This window comes from Choloepus didactylus, chromosome 4 (assembly GCF_015220235.1).
Source record: "Choloepus didactylus isolate mChoDid1 chromosome 4, mChoDid1.pri, whole genome shotgun sequence".
NCBI lineage: Eukaryota > Metazoa > Chordata > Mammalia > Pilosa > Megalonychidae > Choloepus > Choloepus didactylus.
Genome location: NC_051310.1, coordinates 39,385,260 through 39,404,830, shown reverse-complemented (window position 1 = coordinate 39,404,830; position 19,571 = coordinate 39,385,260). Strand labels below are relative to the sequence as shown.

General features: G+C 36.6%; 1 protein-coding gene across 12 annotated transcripts in view; it reads left to right on the top strand.

The window, feature by feature from the left end:
• Positions 1 to 19,571, top strand: part of PCNX1 (pecanex 1) — a 206,691-nt gene that overhangs the window by 133,677 nt on the left and 53,443 nt on the right. For 11 of the 12 annotated variants that reach the window (XM_037832388.1, XM_037832394.1, XM_037832391.1 and 8 more), the window contains 3 exons: positions 2,538 to 2,709; positions 3,162 to 3,272; positions 4,834 to 4,925. In XM_037832388.1, the coding sequence (XP_037688316.1) occupies positions 2,538 to 2,709; positions 3,162 to 3,272; positions 4,834 to 4,925 (375 nt within the window). The remainder of the gene's footprint in view (positions 1 to 2,537; positions 2,710 to 3,161; positions 3,273 to 4,833; positions 4,926 to 19,571) is intronic. The other variant, XM_037832395.1, reaches the window with a different exon arrangement.

The window sequence follows — 19,571 nt, the reverse complement described above, 5'->3', positions numbered from 1 at the left end:
AGTATTTTTCACAGAGGTGTTTTTTTGCCCTGTCTTTCCTAGCCACCATTTTAGGTTCTCTCTTACATTAGGGTTTAATGTTGGTGTTGTTCACCTGTGGTTTTTAAAAATTTTATTCAAATAACATATACACAACCCAGAATTTCCTTTTTTAACCACATTCTAATTCATGATTCAGTGGAGTTAATTACATTTACAATGTTATACTACCATTGCACCATCCATTACCAAAACTTTTCCATCACCCCAGACAAAACTCCTTACCAGTTAAGCATTACTTCCCTATTCTGTTCCCCCACCCTGGCCCCTGATGACCCGTATTCTAGTTTCTGACTTTGTAAATTAGCATATTCTAATTGGTTCATATTAGTAAGATCAGACACTGTCTTTTTGTGTCTGTCTTATTTCACTCAACCTGATATCCTTAAGGTTTATGCATGTTGTTGCATGTATCAAAACTTCATTCCTTTTTATTGCCAGATAATATGCCATTGTATGTACGTACCACATTTGGTTTATGCATTCATCTGTTGATGAACATTTAGGTTGCTTCCATCTTTTGGCAATTGGTAATAATGCTGCTACGAACTTTAATTTGATGCAGTTCTTCAATATTTCTCTTTCATGATGTTTTCGTTTCTGATGTATACAGGCCAGTTATTTTGTATATTGTCCCTCAATTTGAGTTTCTCTGATATTTCTTCTTGATTAGATACTAGCCATGCATTTTTGATAGGAATACTACTGCACAACAGATATCTTCTTCCCAATGTATCATATTAGGAAGCACATTATGTCGATTTAACCTATTACTTATGATTACTCATACTTTACTATTTACCATTATTTTGATCATTTGGGTAAGGTGGTACCTGCCAGATTTCTCTCCTGCAGGGTTTCTTAACGTTTGCACCACTAACATTTTGAATCAGATGATTCTTTGTTGTGCATGGGCCAGTGGAGGGGTTGGGGGGAAAGAGCAGGGCTGTGTTGTGATTTTGTATATTTAGCATCATTTCTGGCTTCTTCCCATTAGATGGCCTCCCTCCAGTTGTGACAATCAAAAATGTCTCCATACTTTGCCAAATGCCCCCCTGGTAGTAAAAAAAAAAGTCTCCTCACTCCCTACCCCTCCTTAATACTCCCCTTTGTAATATTACCATTTTTCTCTTTATAGTTAATAAGTAACTGATAGGGACAGTCTTTGAGATTGTATGAATGTCCTATTACTCCAAAAACTTTCACCCATTTGTTTTTGTATCTATTGATATTTCTTCCTTGAGTCAGTTATTGTCTGATTGTTGCTAAATGGTGACTTTTGTGATTTTTTAATTCCATCTTTCCTTCTACATTTATTAGAATATTTTTTATTGTAGGGAAGAGCTTTCTGTTCTGTCTCTATTAGTACTATGTGAATTTGTGAATTCTTATTTTATTAAATGGACTATATCCTGTTACCTTCGTTATTTATTTTGATTCTCAGATTGTCCTTGATTTGGCCATTGGGAGCCATCAAGTTACCTTGTGTGTCTTTTTCCATATCCTTATCATACTTTGGAGACTTCCTTACTTTTTGGCACAGGAAGTTCCAAACTAATCTTCTATTTTCCCTAACTTGGCCAAAAACCACCCATTTCTCTTTAGGGTACTGCTTCTTTTTAATGAAGAATAGTGGTTCTTTTTAATGAAGAATGATATGTAGAAACTAAGATCTGGACACTAGTAATCTTCGTTACTGGAGTGCCATTGCCTGTAGGTCCTTTCAGTGGCTAAAGCTAAGAAATATATGTAGATAATGTATATACACATATGTATACACATATATACATTTACATCAATTCCTATGTCTATCTGTACGCATATTAAAAATAATGAGTTCATCCCAGAGGCAACAGACTCTTTAAGAACAGCATTCAGATACAGCCCCCTTCCCCATAATGTCAACACCCTTTTTCAATATGAACAAATTAGGGTGGTCACTGCCTAGACAACCCTGAAGATTGAGAAAGTGATTAAATGAGCGGAAGGGGTAGCAACAGAGAAGATAGGATTTAGTAAAGGATTACAAATACTGCATCTTTATATAAATACATGTATACTTTTTAAATACTAGGGTATTCTAATAGCTAGAAAGAAAGAACTGAAATTGTGGAACGGTAACCCATAATATTCTTTGAAATTTGCTCCTTTACTACTTGTTAAACCATTCTTTCAAAGTTATCACTGTTATGGATATATGTTAAATTTCATGATAAAAAGTATTAAAAAACAGTTACTTCCATAAAAGATATAAATTAGAGAACAAAAAAATAATAATGCATTCATGCTGATATCCTCCGATTTGAATCCTAGGTCACAGGGTTCATTTTAATCTTTTGTGATGTATTTGTATTTGTATGGTGTTTGTATCTCTATTCCTGACAAGCAGAAACCTGTCTTCCATGTGAAAGCATTTTGAATCCTTAAAATATGAAAGTTCTCAATAGCTAGTTGTCACACTTTAACTAAACTGACTTCTTTTTAAATATCATTTTCAGGGTCATAATCGTATCATTGCTTACAGTAGACCAGTTTATTTCTGCTTATGTTGTGGCCTTATTTGGCTCTTGGATTATGGTAGCAAAAACCTTACTACTACCAAGTTCAAATTATATGGAATAACTTTCACCAATCCACTGGTGCTCATATCAGCCAGGGATTTGGTTATAGGTGAGTCATTTATTTATATATAAACAGTTCATTGATAAGTAAATCTATTATATAAGTAATGTTTTATTAAGCTCATTTTGCCATTTATTGTGATAATCTCATGAGGAACAAACTATAGATCTATTATGATTGATAAAAGCTAATGAAAAACAAATATAGTAATTCTGTACTCAATGCAGATGAAATGGGAAGTTTCCTTTTGGATTGTATATCTCAGGTTCCTATTATGTAAAAATCATTGAAATAATTTTAAGAGGTGTTGTTTATAGGTGAAAGATTTTATTCTATACCCAAGCAGTTATGTAGAGATAAATAATTTAAAATGAAATGTTAAAAATTGCTTAGTAGGTTGTATTAATTTTGGATTCCTTTTCATCATTTATCTTATAACCTTTAAATAAACAGTAGGATACAGTATAATATTTTTAATATACTCTTCTTTCCTTCTCTAGTGTTTACACTCTGTTTCCCAATAGTATTTTTCATTGGTCTCCTGCCTCAGGTGAATACGTTTGTAATGTACCTTTGTGAACAACTGGATATTCATGTCTTTGGTGGTAACGGTGAGTACTTCTTTTAAAATCACTGATCTCAGTATTACTTTTATGTATCGTGAAGTAATAATGTGAACATTTAAAATGCTTTTCCAGTTTTTATTTTAGAAATGAAAGTGGGGGAAAGGTACCTATTTAATAATTGAAGATGGAGTAGGAATCAATTTGTAGATAGGAAAAGTAGTCAAGTCAGTTACATTGCCTAAAACTAAAAGTTTTAGTGAGTTTAAATGGAATCTGTATAGACTTGCCAGATATTTATAAAATATCACTTGTCTAAAATAGATTGAGCTATGACACATGGCCTTATTTTGGATTTCAAACTGGGTATGTACTTGGTATGTCTTATTTATTTGATATCAGCGCTTTGTTTTATCTTTAGAATGGGAACTTTAAAAGCATTTTGCTAAATGAGCCTTAAGATAGAGTATGTGGATACACATATATGAATTGATATACTTAGAAAATCTATTCCCCTATCATACATGAATCTTTTATTTAAAAGATAAGGAAGACCATACCAGATTACTCTGGAATAGATAATGGTTTCCAGAACTTGAAAATGACTCCATAGGCTTTCATATGGGAGCCAGATTTCTTCTTGTCAGAGAAGGGAAATATAAATATGGTACAAATATAAATATGTCATATTCATTGTTCCTTCCTTTGTTATCCTTAGTTTTTACCCCATTGCCACCACTGTTAAAAATATTATTATTTAGTTTATTTAAAATTTTACTAGAAGACGAGTGTACAACTAGAGAAGAAATTAAAAAGGGAAAGATTATCATAATTTTATAGTGTATTTCTCTTCACACTTCACATTTACAATCCTCATTTATCTCTTATGTATATGCATTGAAATCATCTGGGTTGGTAAAATGTTGATATTATGGCTTACATATTAAATAAAAACTAAGTTTTTTTGTATATGACTATGTATCTAGAGTATTTTCAGTATTTTGAAAAATTGTGTTAGTTTACCATTAAAGAAAATCTATTATCCATATATTACAAACAAATTCTAGCTATCTTAGTCATTTCCTATTCCTTATTACTAGTGATACCTTTGGATCTATTTTTGTTGTTGTTGTTAAGTAATTAGTCAGATTTATACTTTTTTGTGAGAATTAATTAACACATGGAAATACAGATTTACTTCTGTGGGTAATACAAGTACTGTTTACATAGAGTGATTACTTTCAGTGCATACTTAATGAATATCCAGGCCCTTTTCAGGCCTCTACAAGCTTTATTTTCCCATACTTTTTGCTAATAGAAGATACATTGCTGAAGGATAATATAGGTACTCTTTTTTCCTGCTCTTTATAAATATTCATTGCTTGAAGATGAATACATTTTATCCTGTATCAAAAATTGAGGATAGCAAACTTTGCTATTTCAAATCTTTTGAAAGCACAGGATGAAGTAACTGAATTTCTAAAATCAGAACAAGTAGTATTTAATTGTAGTCAACACTAACATTTTAAATGCACATTGGTGACCTTTTAAGATGTTTTTTCCATAGACCTGTATAAAATACTAATTTATTTTTCCCTTTACTAACTAGCCACCACAAGCCTGCTTGCAGCACTTTACAGTTTCATATGTAGCATTATGGCAGTAGCCTTACTATATGGATTGTGTTATGGAGCGCTAAAGGTGAGCAATAATTTGTAGCATGTTTTGTCCTTAAGGCTGTATTTCCATATGAAGATTGTTTTAAATTGACTAATAGTGATTTTTGTTTCCTCTTTTGCTGGATGACCTTCAGCATTAATTTTCATGATCTTCATATATCGAATATTATTCTCATTCTCATTTACTTTCAATTTGAAGGCAATTTAATAGTTAACCATTATGAAAAGAAAATCTCTTTCCAGGCAGTAATCATAGATTAATGTTAGAGGCAGATTATTAAAAACTAGGCTGGTGTGAGACAGGGTGGGCATGGTAATCACAGCATATGAAATTACTCTTAGATTTCTAGTTTAAGAATTTATGTAACCTATCAAGGTTCCTATCATTAAAACTTACATGTTCAAGGACTGCAATTTAAGATACATTTCAGTAAAAATGCACTGAAATTAAATGTCATTATTAGGTTAGAAGGATCTGGATAAGCCATATGAGCTCTCCTTTTAAAAGAATGTCACCAAATTATAAACATAAAAATTTTTTAATTTTCATACACAACTCTCAACCCCTCAGATGTACTACTTGTCTGTGTTTTGTTTGTTTTTTAATGATTAATCCAAGACAGTCCAAGTAATAGAGTTGAAAGGACTATGAAATAACTTAAACAACATCCTTCCTTGCCTCTTTAATTCAGTAGCATTTGTGGAGCTAGGTACTATGCTGAAAGCCAATTCCTGCCTTTAAGGAGCTTGTAGATTTAACTGGGTTAAAAACCAAGATTATTTTTTCAGTCTAAAGGGATTAATGACAATATTCCAGGGGGTGACTTTTGATCCATAATTTGAAAAACAAAATAGTGATTTGATAGACAGTGCAAGGGATAAACAGCCATGAAGTGGTAGAGTTGTAAAGAAAAAGTGTTGTGTAGAGGAAACAGCAGATTATTTGGAATTACTGGAGATTTGATTACCTGAAAAAAGGTGGCCTACAGTAAGTCTGGAAAGGTAAGCAAGGGCTGGATCATGAAAGATCTTTGATCATGAAGGTGATGTGATTGAGGTGGAAAAACTTCAAAATATTTTAGATAGTGCATGGAAATGCTCCGAGCTGCATTTTGGAAAGATTAATGGATCCCCATTGTGGAGGATGCACCTACCTGTAAACCATTCTAATATAGCTTATAGGTCTGTGTTTTGAATCATGTTTGGGAAGTGAGTAGTTATTTGGAAATTGCAATCATTGAGGTTAACAAGTGCAATAAGTTTTCTAACCCTAATTTACAGAGATCTTTTTAACTGTAATTATGTAGCAGAACAGCAACAATTATAAAATAGCCAGCTTTCTGTCCTAAGGACAGCAGGAAGATAAATTTTTCTTCTTTCTTTCTTGTCCATGGCATTGGCATTAGGCAATTTTAGTTTTAAATACCTGCTATTATAAATGTAATAAAACTACAGAGATATTTGTAGACATGGGCAAAGATTGTGTAGGATTTTATTATAGCCCTATTTGTAATAGTAAAACCCTGGAAATGACCTAAATAGCTGTCATTTGTAACTAATTAAATTGATGGTAATATATATCCACACAATGGAATACAACCACAAAAAATAAAAACAGGTTGTTTTGTGTTGATGTGGAATGATCGCCAAGAAATTGAAACAATTGGACATAAAAGACCATTTTGGTTGCATCCTGTTAATAGATGTAAACTTTCCAGAGGTTTTCATATATTTAAGAGATTGCTGTAGTGAGCATCCCAAAGCTGTTCTTTTCATGATTTCTGTCCCTTTTCTACTTCTGAATTAACGAGTTTATTAACAACTCAGAGTTAAGTGGATTTTGATTCGCTTTGTGGTTTCTAGTTAGTGACTCAATAGTAGTGTTAATTACTATTGATTTGTTTATATATAATTCGTAAGATGGGAAGATGAACATGAATTATTTTGAATCCATGATAATTTTAAATTCTTTAAGCTAAATAAAATAAGTCATTTTGAGATCAACTTAATGCTCTTCTCTTGTCTGAGAGACATAGGTAGTGTTAAGTATTTGTGAAATAAAAGGTAGGCATATTTATTATTTTGTTTTTATTTCAAATGCTCTTTTCATTTTGAATCGAGACAAAATTTACATACAGTAAAATGCACGTATCTTAAGTGTACAATGTGATAAGTTTTGACAAATGCATTGTCCACTAGAAGATTCACTGTTTTATACATTCCCATCTTTTAAAATCCAACTTTCCTTCTGGTGACATATATGACTCTGAGCTTCCCCTTTCCACTACCTTCAGCACTGTTAGTTATTCTCACAACATGCTACCGTCACCTCTGTCCATTGCCAAACATTTAAGTTCACCATAGTTGAACATTCTACTCATAATAAGCAACTGCTCCCCTTCTTTAACCTCATTCTATATCCTGGTAACTTATATTTCATGTCTATGAGTTTACCTGTTATAATTAGTTCATATCAGTGAAACCCTGCAATATTTGTCCTTTTCTGTCTGTTTTATTTCACTCAGTATAGTGCCCTCGAGGTTTCTTCATCAACCCATTTTTTTTAGAGGCAGTTTTGTTCACACACCATACATTCCATCCTAAGTAAACAATTATTGGTTCCCTGTATAGTCGCATATTTATATATTCAGCACTGTTGCCACTATCTATATAAGGGCATCTCCATTTCTTCCACAAAGCAAGAGGAAGATTCAAAGAAGATAGAGAGACAAAGGAAAGAGAGAAAAAAAACATGACAGCTAGAAAGCAACAAAAGGAAACATAGCATTAAACTAAAGTGGAATAGAGTCAGGCAATATCACCAATGCCAGGAGTCCCATACCCTTCCCCTGTGCGTACCCCACCCCCCACCACAGTATGCATTTAGCTTTGGTATATTGCCTTTGTTATATTAAAGGAAGCATAATACAATGTTTCTGTTAATTATAGTGTCTAGTTTGCATTAATTATATCCCCCCATACCACCCTGTTTTTAACAACTTGCAATGTTGACATCCATTTGTTCTACCTCACGTAAAAACATATTTCTACCTTTTCTTACAATCATTGAGCACCCTAGGTTTCACTGAGTTATACAGTCCCAGTCTGTATTTCGTCTTTCGTTCTGGTGTCCCACATGGTCCTAACCTTCCTCTTTCATCCATACTCACAGTCATCTTTGTTCAGTGTACTTACATTGCTGTGCTACTGTCTCCCAAAACTGTGTTCCAAACCTCACACTCCTGTCTTTTCCTTTCTGTCTGCAGTGCTTCCTTTAGTGTTTCCCATAGAGCAGGTATCTTGTTCACAAACTCTGTCATTGTCTGTCAGAGAATATTTGAAGCTTTCCCTTATATTTGAAGGACAGTTTTGCTGAATATAGGATTCTTAGTTGGCGGTTTTTCTCTTTCAGTATCTTAAATGTATCACCCTACTTCTTTCTTGCCTCCGTAATTTCTGTTGAGAAATCCGCACATAGTCTTATCAAGCTTCCTTTGTATGTAATGGGTCACTTTTCTCTTGCTGCTTTCAGTATTCTCTCTTTATCTTTGATGTTTGATAATCTGATTTTTAAGTGTCTTGGCATAGGCCTATTCAGAGCTCTTCTGTTTGGGGTATGTTGTGCTTCTTGGATCTGTAATTTTATGTCTTTCATAAGAGATGGGAAATTTTCATTGGTTATTTCCTCTATTATTGCTTCTGCCCCCTTTCCCTTCTCTTTTCCTTCTGGGACACCAATGACACTTACATTCCTGCATTTCATTTTGTCCTTCAATTCCCGGAGAAATTGCTCATATTTTTCCATTCTTTTCTCTATCGGTTCTTTTGTGTGTAGACTTTCAAAAGGGTGCCTTGTTCTCCAGTTCCTGAGTGTTTTCTTCTACCTCTTGAGATCTGCTGTTGTAAATCTCCATTGTGTCTTTCATCTCTTGTAGAGATGCCAGTTGTTTTCATTTCCATAGATTCTGCCAGTTGTTTTTTCGAGGTTTCAGCTTTTACCTTAGATACCCCTAATGTTTTCATTATACACTTCATCTCTTTTGCCATATCTTCCCTGAACTTTTTAAATTGATTTAGCATTAGTGGTTTCAATTCCTGTATCTCAGTTGAAGTGTAAGCGTGTTCCTTTGACTGGGCCATAACTTTGGTTTTCTTAGTGTAGGTTGTAGTTTTCTGTTGTCTAGGCATTGTTTCCTTGGTTACCCCAATCAGTTTTTCCCAGACCAGAAAGGGCTCAGGTCTTGGAAGGAGGGAATAGTATCTGGTTTCCCTGAGTGTGTCTTAGAAGCTTGATACACCCTGTGAGGCCTCAAGTCACTTTGCTTTTCTGCCCAGCAGGTGGTGCCTGTCAGCCATAGCTCCCAACTGGTATAAGGAGGTATGTCCCAAGGTTGTTTTCCCCCAGGCTGTGGGGTCTGGTTCTGAATGGAAGGCAGGTAATAGTGCTTGGCACCACTTCTTCCTCTTAGGGAAGATACACCCCTCAGGGAGTAGTCATTTACATTTGAATAGTCTCTCTGCCCGTGCTGTCTCCACCCTTATCTGGGTCAGAGCACTGGGAACTTAAAATGGCTGAAGCTTTTCCCATTGAGCTGAAAAAGGGACAGAAAGCCCTCTTCAGGGCCAGTCCGTGGCCACCCTCTGGCTCTCCAAGGACAGTCTTCACCAAAAGCCTCTGTCTGCTTTTTGGGAATTCGTAGCTTGTATCGATCAGTCCACTTTTGTTAATTAAAGCCCCAGCTGGAGATCAGCTGAGCTATATTCACTTGCTCAGAGAGTGCTGCTCTCTAGCACCGTGAGGCTTTGTAGTTCAGGCCATGCATGTATAACTTTGAGATAAAAGTTAAAACTACATAGGGGAGAAACTAAGATGGCGGCTAGGTGACACAGGGCAAAAAAAACACCTCCATGAAAAGCACTAGATAAAAACCAGAAAGCGACCCAGAATACTGGTTACGGCTGTGCGCCAGCTGGACGAGGTCTCCTAGTTCCACAGGGGCCGTATACTTGGTGAAACCGGGAGTCTGCATTCTGAAACGAGTGAGTAAGCTGGCTGAAAGACCCGCAGCTGCGCGGTACTCTGGGGAAGCCAGGGTTTGGCATTTGGAGACCAACGGGCTCTTTTAAAAAAAAAAAAAAAAAAAGGGAAAAACCCAGGAGCAGCTGCAGCTGTGATAGTGGGAACAACGCAGCAAAACAGCAAGAGGGGGCTGGGCCGGCCCCTCGGTGTCTGGCCTGGAAGATAGCCCGCTGCAGATACCTTTCGGGCCGGGGGAATGGAAGGGAGAGCTGGAAGCAGAAAGAATCCCCGCGGCTAGCAGCTGGCTCCCCGGAGGGCTGGATAAACTCCTGCCCAGAGCCTTGCCCACAGCCCAGAGCCCCTCCAGTAGTCCCAAAGCTGGGAAGGAGGAACTGTGCGAGGAGGGGGGTGTGGAGACGCCCCGTTCGGCCATCTTTGCATCAGGCTGAAAGCGCCCAGCACGGCCCGGTGGCCCAAGGCTTCCCTTGAGGGATGGCGCGCACTGGTGATGTAGCATGGCATTCCCTCGGCAGAGGTCCTGGAGGATCGCAGCAGGGCGGGGGGACCCGTTTGGAGAACCCAGGGACACTATGCCAAGTCCGGTGGTTTGTGGGACAGCGAGAGAGGGTCTGGGGCTGAAATGAAATGAAGGCTTAGACTCTTGCGGCGGCCTTGAATCTCCGGGAACCTGGGGGATTTGAATATTAAAGCTGTCCTTCCTCCCTGACCACCCGTACACACGCCCCACATTCAGGGCAGATGGCTCCAGCAACACACCCAAACTGAGTTCTCCAACTGAACCCCACAAGAATCATTTCCCTACACACCGTGGGGACAAGGTGGAGAACTGACTTGAGGGGTACAGGTGACTCACAGATGCCATCTGCTGGTTAGTTAGAGAAAGTGTACGCCACCAAACTGTGTTTCTGAAAAATTAGATAGGTATTTTTTTTTACAACTTGAAAGAACCCTGTCAAGCAAAGCAAATGCCAAGAGGCCAAAAACAAGAGAAAATCTTAATGCATATGATAAAACCAGACGATATGGAGAATCCAACTCCAAACACACAAATCAAGATATCTGAAGAGACACAGTACCTGGCAAAATTAATCAAAGAACTACAATCAAGGAATGAAAACATGGCAAAGGATTTAAAGGACATCAAGAAGACCATGGCCTAGGATATAAACGACATAAAGAAGACCCTAGAAGAGCATAAAGAAGACATTGCAAGAGTAAATAAAAAAATAGATCTTATGGAAATAAAAGAAACTGTTGGCCATATTAAAAAGACTCTGGATACTCACAATATAAGACTAGAGGAAGCTGAACAACGTCTCAGTGTCCTAGAAGTCCACAGAACAGAAAATGAAAGAATAAAAAAAAGAACAGAGAAAAAAATCGAAAAAATCGAAATGGATCTCAGGGATATGATAGATAAAATAAAACATGCAAACTTAAGACTCATTGGTGTCCCAGAAGGGGAAGAGAAGGATAAAGGTCTAGAAAGAGTACTCAAAGAAATTGTTGGGGAAAACTTCCCAAACCTTTACGCAATGTAAATACACAAAGCATAAATGCCCAGCGAACTCCAAATAGAATAATCCAAATAAACCCACTTTGAGACATATTCTGATCAGACTGTCAAATACTGAAGAGAAGGAGCAAGTTCTGAAAGCAGCAAGAGAAAAGCAATTCTCCACATAAAAGGAAACAACATAAAACTAAGTAGTGACTACTCAGCGGCCACCATGGAGGCGAGAAGGCAGTGGCATGACATATTTAAAATTCTGAGAGAGAAAAGTTTCCAACCAAGAATACTTTATCCAGCAAAACTGTCCTTCAGATTTGAAGGAGAGCTTAAATTTTTCCAAGACAAACATGCTGAGAGAGTTTGCTAGTAAAAGACCTGCCCTACTTCAGATACTAAAGGGAGTCCTACCAACAGAGACACAAAGAAAGGAGAAAGAGATACAGAGAATTTTAACAGACATATATAGTACCTTACATCCCAGATCACCAGGACACTCATTTTTCTCCAGTGATCACAGATCTTTCTCCAGAAGGGACCATAAGCTGGGACATAAAACAAGCTTCAAGAAATTAAAAAAAAAAAAAATTGAGTATACTCAAAGCACATTCTCCAACCACAATGGAATACAAATAGAAGTCAATAATTTTTGAACTGTAGCTCCACTATTTACTTCCTACATCATATAAAATACACAAACTCTAATGACAAATCAGTGGTTTTGAACTCAATGTAAAATATGTAATTTTAGACAACTATATAAAGGTGGGGGAATGGAGGAGTATAGGAACATAGTTTATGTGTCCTATTGAAGTGAAGGTGGTATCAAAGAAAAACAAGACTGATGTGGATTTAGCAGGTTAATTTTAAGCCCCACAGTAAACACAAAGAAATTGTCAGAGAATATTACCATAGAGATGAAAAGTAGAGTTTGGGTTAAGAGAAATGGGGGAAGGGGCAATGGGGAGTTAAGAAATGAGTGCAGGGTTGCTGTTTGAGGTGAAGGGAAATTTCTAGTAATGGATGGTGGGAAAGAGCATTACAACATTCTAAATGTGGTTAATCCCACTAATGGAATGCTAGGGAAGGGGTGGAATGGGAAGATTTAGGCTGTATATATGTCTTCACAATTGAAAAAAAAAAAAAAAAGACAGTCTAAATAGATGACAATTAAATGCCAAGGATGAACTTGGATGGGATTGGAGGATAGAGGACAGGTGGCTCAAAGGGACACAGTTGAGACATAAGGAAAAGGAAATATAGAATGTAAGCTTCGTATCATTGTTGAATCTCTGGTACCTCTTAGCTGCGCTTAACGGGATTGCACAAAAGAATGTTCTTGTTCATGGGAAGAGTATACATGAATTATAGTGTATGTTCAAGGATGTGTGCAGTTAGCTCTCATATGTTCAGAAGACAGAGCAATAGATGATGGATAATAGATAGGAAGGGAAAGAAATAGCGATGTGACAGCATGTTAAAGTTGGTGGATTGGGCTATCGGGGGAGGGGGGTCAGGGTATGATGGAATTCTGTTTACAGGGTTAGTATTGTTTTTGCAACTGTTTCTATAACTTTGAATTTCTTTCAAAATAAAAAAAAACTGAATTAAAAAATAAAAAAAAATAATAATAAACTACATAAGATGTCAAGTACAACCACTTTAGAAAACTGGCGATTCTATTTCTAGGTATTTACACAAAAGAAATGAAAATACGTCTTTTCATGTTCATAGCAGCCTTATTCATTATATCCCAAACTCCCGGCTTGGATATGCAGTTTTTGTTTACAGATTTTATGCTGTAATCTCGGGCATTCCTCCCAGTTCAGGTTGGTGTATAATGAGTGGACAGTCACATTTGTCTCCCTGCAGTTATTCCAGATTATTTACTAGTTGTTCCTGGTTGTTTATTAGTTGCTTCTGGGGGACACACTAGCTTCCACTCTTCTCTATGCCACCATCTTCTTCTGTCCTCCTCCATTTAGTTTTAAATCCCTCCTCCATTGTATGAATATACCACAGCTTATCTACTGCCTTATAGATGGACATCTGGATTGTTTCTAGTTTGGGATATTATGAACAAGGCTGCTATGAACATGAAGAGATGTATTTTCATTTCTTTCGTGTAAATACCTACAAGTAGAATTGCCAGTTTTCCAAAGTGGTTGTGCTTGACATCCTATGTACTTTTAACTTTTATCGAAGTTATACACCTATCTATTTTATTTTTTTTTAGTTCATTTTATTGAGATATTTTCAAATACCGTGCAGTCATACAAAACAAATCGTACATTCTATTGTTCACAGTACCATTACATAGTTTTGCATTCATCACCAAAATCAATCCCTGCCACCTTCATTACCACACACACAAAAATAACAAGAATAATAATTAAAGTGAAAAAGAGCAATTAAAGTAAAAAAAACACTGAATGCCTTTGTTTGTTTGTTTGTTTTTTCCCTTCCCCCTTTTTTCTACTCATCCATCCATAAACTAGACAAAGAGGAGTGCGGTCCCTATGGCTTTCCCAATCCCATTGTCACCCCTCATAAGCTACATTTTTATACAATCATCTTCAAGATTCATGGGTTCTGGGTTGTAGTTTGATAGTTTCAGGTATCTACCATACCTGAAAACGGTTGTCTGTATTGTGCATAAGAGTGCCTACCAGAGTGACCTCTCAGCTCCTTTTGGCATCTCCCTGCCATTGAAGCTTATTTCATTTCCTTTCACTTCCCCCTTTTGGTCAAGAAGATGTTCTCCATCCCACGATGCCAGGTCTACATTCCTCCCCGGGAGTCATATTCCACGTTGCCAGGGAAATTCACTCCCCTGGGTGTCTGATCCCACGTAGAGGGGAGCTTAGTGATTTCACCTTTCAAGTTGGCTTAGCTAGAGAGAGAGGGCCACATCTGAGCAACAAAGAGGCATTCGGGAGGAGGCTCTTAGGCACAATTATAAGGAGGCCTAGCCTCTCCTTTGCAGCCACAGTCTTCCCAAGGGCAAGTCCTGTGGTAGAGGGCTCAACCCATCAAACCACCAGTCTCATACATCTGTGAGCACATTAACAACCATTGAGATGGGGCAGCCCAATACACCTGCATTCTCCAGCAGCTCCTCAAGGGGGCTCTGCATATTTTTTTCATTGTGTTTTTTAATATTTTTTTAAATCAACTGTATAAAAAATAAAAAATAAATTAAAATTGTTTTTTAATTTAAAAAAACATACAGTAAAAGACGTTTCAGAGAGACCATAACAAGGGAGTAAGAAAAAGACAACTAACCTAAGATAACTACTTTACTTCTAATATGTTCCTACTGTACCCCAAGAAAGTAACGTAATATAAGAACATTTCTGTGAACTTTTCCTGCTGTACTCATCAGAAATTAACAAGACCATAGTCATTCCTGGGCATTCCCAGAACGTTAAATTTACCCACGATAGCTTATCTGTTCTTATTGGATTATTGTTCCCCCTTCCTTAATTGCTCTCTATTGCTGGGTCCCCTACATTCTACATTATAAACCATTTGTTTTACATTTTTCAATGTTCACATTAGTGGTAGCATATAATATTTCTCTTTTTGAAGCATTATGTCTTCAAGGTTCATCCATGTTGTCATATGTTTCACGACATCGTTCCTTCTTACTGCCGTGTAGTATTTCATCTTGTGTATATACACCTTTTATTTATCCACTCATCTGTTGAAGGACGTTTGGGTCATTTCCATCTCTTGGCAATTGTGAATAATGCTGCTATGAACATTGGCGTGCGGATATCCGTTCGTGTCACTTCTTTCCGATCTTCTGGCTATATACCAAGGAGTGCAATCGCTGGACTGAGGGGTAACTCTATATCTAGTTTTCTGAGCAACTGCCAGACTGACTTCCAGAGTGGCTGAACCATTATACAGTCCCACCAACAATGAATAAGAGTTCCAATTTCTCCACATCCCTCCAGCATTTGTAGTTTCCTGTTTTTTTAATGGCAGCCATTCTAATCGATGTGAGATAGTATCTCATTGTGGTCTTAATTTGCATCTCTCTAATAGCTAGGGAAGCTGAACATTTTTTCATGTGTTTCTTGGCCATTTGTATTTCCTCTTCAGAGAACTGTCTTTTCATATCTTTTGCCCATTTTATAATTGGGCTGTTTCTACTATCCTCATTGAGTTATAGGATTTCTTTATATATGCAAGATATCAGTCTTTTGTCAGATACATGGTTTCCAGTTTTTTTTTCCATTGAGTTGGCTGCCTCTTTACCCTTTTCACAAATTCCTTTGAGGTGCAGAAACTTCTAAGCTTGAGGAGTTCCCATTTATCTATTTTTTCTTCTGTTGCTTGTGCTTTCTGTGTAAAGTCTAGGAAGTGGCCGCCTAATACAAGGTCTTGAAGATGTTTCCCTGCATTATCTTCTAGGAGTTTTGTGGTACTTTCTTTTATATTGAGATCTTTGATCCATTTTGTGTTAATTTTTGTGTAGGGTGTGAGGTAGGGGTCCTCTTTCATTTCTTTAGATATGGATATCCAACTCTCCCAGCCCCATTTGTTGAAAAGACCGTTAAGACCCAGTTCATGACTTTGGGGGCCTTATCAAAGATCAGTCAGCCATAGATCTGAGGGTCTATCTCCGAATTCTCAATTCGATTCCATTGATCTATATGTCTATCTTTGTGCCAGTACCATGCTGTTTTGGCAACTGTGGCTTCATAATAAGCTTTAAAGTCAGGGAGTGTAAGTCCTCCCACTTCATTTTTCTTTTTTAGAGTGTCTTTAGCAATTCGAGGCATCTTCCCTTTCCAAATAAATTTGATTACTAGCTTTTCCAAGTCTGAAAGGAAGTTGTTGGAATTTTGATTGGGATTGCATTGAATCTGTAGATGAGTTTGAGTAGAATTGACATCTGAATGACATTTAACCTTCCTATCCATGAACATGGAATATTTTTCCATTCTTTAAGGTCCCCTTCTATTTCTTTTAGTAGAGTTATGTAGTTTTCTTTGTATAGGTCTTTTACATCTTTGGTTAAGTTTATTCCTAGGTAATTTTTTTAGTTGCTATTTAAAATGGTACCTTTTTCTTCAGTTTGTTCATTTCTAGCATATAGAAACATTACTGACTTATGTGCATTAATCTTGTATCCCATTACTTTGCTAAATGTGTTTATTAGGTCTAGTAGCTGTATCGTCGATTTCTCAGGGTTTTCCAGATATAAGATCATATCATCTGCAAACAATGACAGTTTTATTTCTTCCTTTCCAGTTTGGATGCCTTTTATTTCTTTGTCTTGCCGGATTGCCCTGGCTAGCACTTCCAGCACAATGTTGAATAACAGTGGTGATAGCAGGCATCCTTGTCTTGTTCCTGATCTTAGAGGGAAGGCTTTCAGTCTCTCACCATTGAGGACTATGCTGGCTGTGGGTTTTTCATATATGGTCTTTATTATATTGAGGAAGTTTCCTTCAATTCCTACCTTTTGAATTGTTTTTATTAAAAAGGGATGTTGGATTTTGTTAAATGCTTTTTTAGCATCTCTTGAGATCATTTGATTTTTATCTTTTGATTTGTTAATGTGTTGTAATGCATTGATTGATTTTCTTATGTTGAACCATCCTTGCATGTCTGGAATGAACCCCACTTGGTCATGGTGTATGATTATTTTAATGTGTCATTGGATTTGATTTGCAAGTATTTTGTTGAGAATTTTTGCATCTGTATTCATTAGGGAGATTGGCAGGTAGTTTTCCTTTTTTGTAGCATCTTTGCCTGGTTTTGGTATTCGAATGATGTTAGCTTCATGAAATGAGTTAGGTAGAGTTCCATTTTCTTCAATGTTTTGAACGAGTTTGAGTAAGATTGGTGTCAGTTCTTTTTGGAAAGTTTGGTAGAATTCCCCTGTGAAGCCATCTGGCCCTTGGCATTTATTGGTGGGAAGCTTTTTGATGACAGATTGGATCTCTTTGCTTGTGATGGGTTGGTTGAGGTCTTCTGTTTCTTCTCTGGTCAGTCTAGGTTGTTCATATGTTACCAGGAATTTGTCCATTTCCTCTCCATTATCCAGTTTGTTGCCATACAGTTGTTCAAAGTATCCTCTTATAATTTTTTTAATTTCTTCAGGATCCACAGTAATGTCACCTTTCTCATTCATTATTTTGTTTTTATGGGTCTTCTCTCTTTTTGATTTTGTTAGTCCAGCTAGAGGCTTGTCAATCTTGTTGATCTTCTCAAAGAACCAACTTTTGGTGTTATTTATCCTCTCTATTGTTTTTTTGTTCTCTATGTCATTTATTTCTGCTTTAATCCTTATTATTTCTTTTCTTCTACGTGGTTTAGATTGGTTTGCTGTTCATTTTCCAGCTTCTTCAGTTGATCCATTAGTTCTTTGATTTTGGCTCTTTCTTCCTTTTTAATATATGTGTTTAATGCTATAAATTTCCCGCTCAGTGCTGCTTTTGCTGCATCCTGTAGGTTTTGGTATGTTATGTTGTCATTTTTATTTGTCTCTATATATTTAGCAATTTCTCTTGCTGTTTCTTCTTTAACCCACTGATTGTTTAGGAGTGTGTTGCTTAACCTCCAGGTATTTGTGAATTTTCTGAGTCTAATGGTTATTGACTTCTAATTGTATTCCATTGTGGTCAGAGAATGTGCTTTGAATAATTTCAATTTTTTAAAATTTACTGAGGCTTGTTTTATGTCCCAGCATATAATCTCTTCTGGAGAAAGTTCCGCCAGCACTAGAGAAGAATGTGTATCTTGGTGATTTCGGATGTAATGTTCTATATATGTCTGTTAAATCCAATTCATTTATGAGATTGTTTAGGTTTTCAGCTTCCTTATTGGTCTTCTGTCTGGTTGATCTATCTATAGGAGAGAGTGATGTGTTGAAGTCTCCCACAATTATTGTGGATACATCAATTGCTTCCTTTAGTTTTGCCTGTGTTTCTCTCATGTATTTTGTGGCACCTTGATTGGGTTTATAGACATTTATGATTGTTATTTCTTCTTGTTGAATTGCCCCTTTTATTAGTATGTAGTGTCCTTTGTCTCTCAAAACATCCCTGCATTTAAAGTCTATTTTATCTGAGAATAATATTGCTACACCTGCTTTGTTTTGGCTGTAGCTTGCATGAAATATTTTTTTCCATCCTTTCACTTTCAATTTCTTTGTGTCCCTGTGTCTAAGATGACTCTCCTGTATGCAGCATATTGATGGTTCATTTTTTTTTTATCCATTCTGCGAATCTATATCTTTTAATTGGAGAGTATAATCTATTTACATTCAATGTTATAACCATGAAGGCATTTCTTGAATCAGCCGTCTTATCCTTTGGTGTATGTTTGTCATATATATTTTTCCCTCTCTCTATTAATATCCTTTAATGTACCCATACTGAATCTCTTTAATACTGAACCTTTCTCTATGTCTCTCTCTCCTTTGTTTCTCTGTCGGTAGGGCACCCTTTAGTATCTCCAGTAGGGAAGGTCTCTTGTTAGCAAATTCTCTCAGCATTTGTTTGTCTGTGAAAAATTTAAGCTCTCCCTCAAGTTCGAAGGAGAGCTTTGCTGGATAAAGTATTCTTGGTTGGAAATTTTTCTCTCAGAATTTTAAATATATCATGCCACTGCCCTCTCGCCTCCATGGTGGCTGCTGAGTAGTCAGTATTTAGTCTTATGCTGTTTCCTTTGTATGTGTTGAATTGCTGTTCTCTTGTTGCTTTCAGAACTTGCTCCTTCTCTTCTTTGTTTGACAGTGTGATCAGAATATGTCTCAGAGTGGGTTTATTTGGATTTATTCTATTTGGAGTTCACTGGGCATTTATGATTTGTGAATTTATGGTTAATAGAATATTTGGGAAGTTTTCCCCAACGATTTCTTTGAATACTCTTCCTAGACCTTTACCCTTCTCTTCCCCTTCTGGAACACCAATGAGTCTTACATTTGGACGTTTTATTTCATCTATCATATCCCTGAGGTCCATTTCAATTTTTCCCATTTTTTCCCCATTCTTTCTATTTTACTTTCATTTTCTGTTCTGTTGTCTTCCAGGTCACTGATTCGTTGTTCAGTTTCCTCTAGTCTTGTACTATGAGTATCCAGAATCTTTTTAATT